Below are 2,699 nucleotides of genomic sequence, written 5' to 3'. Positions count from 1 at the left end.
GGGGGGGCCCAGACGAGTCCTGTGGAACAGTTTTATTATTAATCATAAAAAAAACGTCTTTATTTATTCACTAGTGGACAGAACGAATGAATCCAAATGTTTTGATAAGAATTTATATCTGAGCAGCACAAATCCAAACCCCACACTGGACAGATCCTCTCAGATGCAGTAGATTCCTGTGACCTTCATGCTGACCTTCATGCTGACCTTCATCCTGACCTTCATCCTGACCTTCATCCTGACCTTCATCCTGACCTTCATCCTGACCTTCTGCTTCTGCTGGGCAGGAGAACGCAGAGGATCTGCGAGGAGAGCGTCTGCGCAGAGCCACAGAGAGGCTGCGCAGCCCGGTCGTCTTCAACGCAGATTCTGCAGTCAGGAAGACGCAGCTGAAGTCCTTCAGCCAGTATGTGGAGAACAGACCAGGTAAGGCCGACGCCGCGTCGTCACGGCGCTGCAGCTGCAGTACGGGACGATGAGTCTGAAGTCATGAAGACCTGCTGAGTCCACGCTAACGTGTGATCGTGTGACTGCAGAGGTGAAGAGGCAGAAGTCTGTTCCTGAAGACCTGAGGAGGATGGAGGAGGACCGAGGTTCACCGGCAGAGCTGGACCTTCACAGACTGATTGAAGACGAGGTTTGTTCCTCTTTGGTTTAAATCTCATTTCTGAATGAAGCATCAAAATGTCTTTTTCTGGAAACCTAACGGCACTCCGCCTTCTGTCTGATCTGATGATATGATCTGACATGTTTCTGATCAGTTTAACTGCAGCTGAACTCCAACCCTCCATTAGGACAGGAAGTCTTCCACTAAGAAGCACAACGTGTTGATTTTCACAATAAAAGCACAATCTGACTCAGCTTTTAGCTGCTGTCGAGTAAACTCATCAGAGTCGATAAAACCTGATGAAGATCTGATCTGAAGTGAAGATTCAGATGCAGCACGAACATTCCTGGGAGGTTTCTTTGACTTTTTGTTCTTTTCTTTTTTCTTTAACCTTTATTTAACCGGGTGGATCTTATTGAGATTTAAAACCTCTTTTATTAGAGGATCCTGGACAAGAATCATACAGCAAGAAAATACAACTAATGTTTATAATAACAGAGTAACAATGTTGATTAAAATTTCATATAAATTAGTAGTTAAGACATATATGATTTAAAGAAGCTGTCTCAAGTTCTCGTTATCCAGATTTAAGCATTCATGGAGAAAAGTTTATCTAAAAGTCCTTTTGCAGAATATTCCCTGAGCAGGAAAACCTTTTCCCAGTGACTGGATTTGGGTTTTCTATAATAAATTAAAACGGAAACGCTGAATAAAAAGTTTTTGCATTTGGAGGAGATGTTTTTGAGATGTATTTAAACTGTCAGGAACACATTCTTTAACAGACGGCGAGCAGCTAAGAGGGGCGGGTCACTCGAATTTGTCGCATAAATCACATTCAGTGTGAACTGAACATAAGACGCCGACGTCTCCTTTGATAGACGAGGATGAGCGCTAGTGCGGTGGCAGAAATGTGAATGTCTCGGCTGTAAATCAAAGTAAATAACGTTACATTTCCGCCAAAACTCTCCAACGAGCGCATATCAAACTCCACGGGCGCGGGAGAGTCTCCGCCCCCGTTCCTCTCCTCCTGTACGCTTTACCCTTCTCCGCTCATGGGAGTATTCTTACGCTGCTGTGACTTCTCCTGCTCACCTTTGAAGGTATTCTTACGCTCCTAAAACTAGTTCCGCCCCTCGTGAAGCTTCTCCTGTGCGCTCGTGTGAAACTCAACTTTGACGGAGAATTACTAACTCAGAAATACCCATATCATTCGTTTCCTTATTAAAACTAAAAATGAAAAGTTCAGGTTCTAAACTACTGGAGTGAAGCTAATCTTTTTAATGTTCATATTTCTAAAAACTGAAAATGAACCAAACACAAAATGAATGTTTAAATTTATTTATTTTTTTTAAATGTTCAATCACAGCCTAAATATTTATGGTTTTCCAGAAATTCACACACAGCCAAATTTTAAATAATTACTTTCTGTAATCTTCCTAGAAAAAAAAAACTAAAACATTTTATAAACTAGATATATGACATTACCTGTGATGATGCTAGTGTGAATGCTGTAAGATGAATGTGGCCGCTGAAGATGCTGAAACTGATAGTTGAAACCACTGAAGCTGATAGCTAAGATATTATGGAAATGCATAAATACTCTAAAAAACTGAAAAAAAATCTAAACTAGCCAAAACAGCTAGCATGTGGCTAAAACATTAGCTAAATTAGCTGGTTCTGGACCGGGAACCGCTCTGACCCATCCGTCAAGGTGGTCTCAGTGCGCTTCTGATTTCCGGTTCACTCCGAGTTTCCTCGGTCTGAACAGACTCGGAGTGGAACAACTGGACCAAAACGGACCGCGCAGCCGGACGTTATCTCAGAGTGGACTCGGTTCTATCAGAAACGGACCACGACCACCAGGAAAGACGGGTCAGGGAGCGGTTCCTGGTCCTGGACTAGAGTCCACTTGGGTGTATTCAGACTGAAACTTTGTTCTGGATTATAAATGAACTCCGGTTCACTTTGAGAACCAAATGTGTTTTTATAGTTGTGAAAAGTTGATCAAAGTCTGATGTTTCCATGGAGACGACAGGAGGGGGGGCTGATGGACACCTTCACATCACCCCCCCCCCCCCCCCCCCCCCCCCCC

General features: G+C 43.2%; 1 protein-coding gene across 4 annotated transcripts in view; it reads left to right on the top strand.

The window, feature by feature from the left end:
• Positions 1 to 2,699, top strand: part of ehbp1 (EH domain binding protein 1) — a 154,739-nt gene that overhangs the window by 123,222 nt on the left and 28,818 nt on the right. For all 4 annotated transcript variants that reach the window (XM_024296537.2, XM_024296535.2, XM_024296536.2 and 1 more), the window contains 2 exons: positions 288 to 426; positions 537 to 637. In XM_024296537.2, the coding sequence (XP_024152305.1) occupies positions 288 to 426; positions 537 to 637 (240 nt within the window). The remainder of the gene's footprint in view (positions 1 to 287; positions 427 to 536; positions 638 to 2,699) is intronic.

Source organism: Oryzias melastigma, linkage group LG15 (assembly GCF_002922805.2).
Source record: "Oryzias melastigma strain HK-1 linkage group LG15, ASM292280v2, whole genome shotgun sequence".
NCBI classification, from domain to species: domain Eukaryota; kingdom Metazoa; phylum Chordata; class Actinopteri; order Beloniformes; family Adrianichthyidae; genus Oryzias; species Oryzias melastigma.
The sequence above is the reverse complement of the archived record's forward strand: the minus strand, read 5'-3'. Positions and strand labels throughout refer to the sequence as shown.